General features: G+C 55.0%; 1 protein-coding gene across 1 annotated transcript in view; it reads right to left on the bottom strand.

The window, feature by feature from the left end:
* Positions 1-2,500, bottom strand: part of grin2db (glutamate receptor, ionotropic, N-methyl D-aspartate 2D, b) — a gene marked incomplete at both ends in the record, with an annotated part of 73,535 nt that overhangs the window by 9,223 nt on the left and 61,812 nt on the right. Inside the window, 2 exon segments of the mRNA XM_083634931.1 lie at positions 156-261; positions 543-630. Coding sequence (XP_083491057.1) covers positions 156-261; positions 543-630 — 194 coding nt within the window.

Raw genomic sequence — 2,500 nt, 5'->3', positions numbered from 1 at the left:
GCAGTGACACTGCTGCCTTTGAGAGGTTTGCCTTACAAGTCCAGTCGTTGGTGGGAATGCTGAAGACCCTAGGTCCCGAAGGTGAGAGTGAGCTGAGATGTGGATCTCATGTAGCACGCCTACTCAGTAAGCTGCCCCCGGAGATGAGGGCAGACTTTCGGCGGTGTATGTTCCGTGGCCCAGGATCCACATACACACTTCAGGACTTCTCCGAATGGCTTCAGTACGAGTCTTGGTGTCACGACTTTGATGGCCAGCTGCCTAGCAAAGGGCAGAAAGAGAATCAAAGAGGGAGGTCAGAGGGCCATCCTGGAAGGCGCACAACATCCATTCTACATGGAGCCAAAGAGGCCTATGGGAAAGGGGCTACATCCTCTGCCCCTCCGGAGAAGAGACACACTAGAGCAAAGGCATATTGTCCATACTGCGACAATGACGCACATTACCTCAACCAGTGCTCAGCCATCCAGAGGCTCACCAAGGCCCAAGTCAGTGAATGGATCCGGTCCAACAACAAGTGTTGGCGCTGCGGAAGGTCCCACCAGGCGGCACAGTGCACTCTCAAGAAGCTCTGTGGCGTCTGTCAAGGCAAACACTTGGAAGTCCTTCATGAGGTCAACAGCCGAGCACCTAAAGAGGAGCCAACAGAGAAGAGTTGCCTCGTCAGACCAGCCACAGAGGTACTCTACCTAGATCGACCAACTGACTGCAACCGCGTGCTGCTGAAGGTCATCAGAGTGACCCTGTATCATGGTAAGCGCCACCTGGATACCTACGCTATATTAGATGACGGGTCTGAGCGTACAATGCTCCTTGCAGCTGCGGCAGAGAAGCTTGGACTGGAGGGCACGCCAGAAGACCTTGCCCTCAGAACCATCCGCCAGGACGTTCAACTTCTTCATGGGGCCACAGTATCCTTCTGCGTCTCACCTGCCTCACAGCCCAAGAGAAGTTTCCTCATCAGTGGAGCCTTCACGGCAGCTCACCTGGGATTAGCGGATCATTCTTATCCAGTAGCGAGTCTCCAGAGGAGGTATAAGCACCTTGCAGGTCTCCCCCTACAGCAGTTTGAGAACGCCAGCCCACTCGTCCTCATTGGTGCGGACCATCCACATCTGATCACCCCCATTGAGCCAGTGCGGTTGGGCCCTCCAGGTGGACCAGCCGCCATCCGAACTAGGCTAGGGTGGACTCTACAGGGCCCGGCACGGATAGTGGAGCAGCAACTACAACCGCAGCAGTGCCTTTTTACGTCCACGATCTCTTCCAACACAGAGCTCTTCCGCAACGTTGAAAAGCTATGGCAACTCGACGCCCTGCCATACAGGAAGGAGAAAGTGGTGACCAGGTCAAGACAGGACCAAGAGGCGATCAACCTGCTTGAAGCGAAGACTACACGGGTGGAGATGGACGGAGTACTCCGCTATGCCACACCACTGCTCCGTAAGAAAGATATGCCCCACTTCCAGGCTCCTAAAGAGGCAGTCATGCCAAGCCTTCGGAGTACAGAGAGGCGGTTGGCTAAGGATCCTGAGCGGAGCACCGCTTACAACGCGGAGATAAATAAGTTAGTTCAAGCAGGCTCCGTGCTCAAGCTCGAACCCAGTGTGCTCACCAAAGATGGGGAATCGTGGTTCATCCCGCACCACATGGTGAGCCATAATGGGAAGAACCGCGTTGTCTTCAACTGTTCATACCTGTTCAAAGGCCTGAACCTGAATGAGTCCCTCCTACCTGGACCGACCCTTGGTGCCTCACTCCTGGGGGTACTGCTACGCTTCAGAGAACATCCCGTCGCGATCAGCAGTGACATCAAGGGGATGTTTCATCAGGTCCGCCTACTACCTGAAGACAAGCCCCTACTGCGGTTCGTGTGGCGCGACATGCAAAGAGAAGACCCTCCAGACGTCTTTGAGTGGCAGGTGCTGCCATTCGGCACTACTTGCAGTCCATGCTGTGCGATCTATGCCTTGCAGAAGCATGCCTTGGACCACAGTGAGCCTGGAGACAATGTTCAATCCTCAGTGGAGAGAAGTTTCTATGTGGACAACTGTCTCCAGAGCCTGCCAACACCAGCGGAGGCCCGACAGCTTGTGGACCGTCTACGGGCCGTCCTAGCCTCAGGCGGATTTGAGCTGCGCCAGTGGGCCAGCAATGTTGCCAGTGTCGTCAATCACCTCCCAAAGGAAGCCAGATCAGACAGCTTGGATCTCTGGCTCACCCAAGCAGGAGAAGATGCTCCTGAATCAACCCTCGGGCTCAGTTGGCATTTCCAGTCAGACACCTTTGCGTACAAGCATCGACCAGTGGAGTACGAAGTGCCAACTATGCGTAACGTGTACAAGGTGCTAGCAAGCCAGTACGACCCTCTTGGGTTCATCTTGCCGTACACAACCCGAGCTAAGGTGCTAGTCCAGCGTCTTTGGGACAAAAAGAGGGAATGGGACGACCCTCTTCTTCCACAGGAGCTTCTAGATGTTTGGAACGAGTGGGTAGGAGA

The sequence above is a fragment of the Poromitra crassiceps genome (genome assembly GCF_964638095.1).
Source record: "Poromitra crassiceps genome assembly, chromosome: 1".
In the NCBI taxonomy this organism is placed as follows: Eukaryota; Metazoa; Chordata; class Actinopteri; order Beryciformes; family Melamphaidae; genus Poromitra; species Poromitra crassiceps.
Note: the sequence above shows the minus strand (reverse complement) of the source record. Positions and strands in the feature narration are given on the sequence as shown.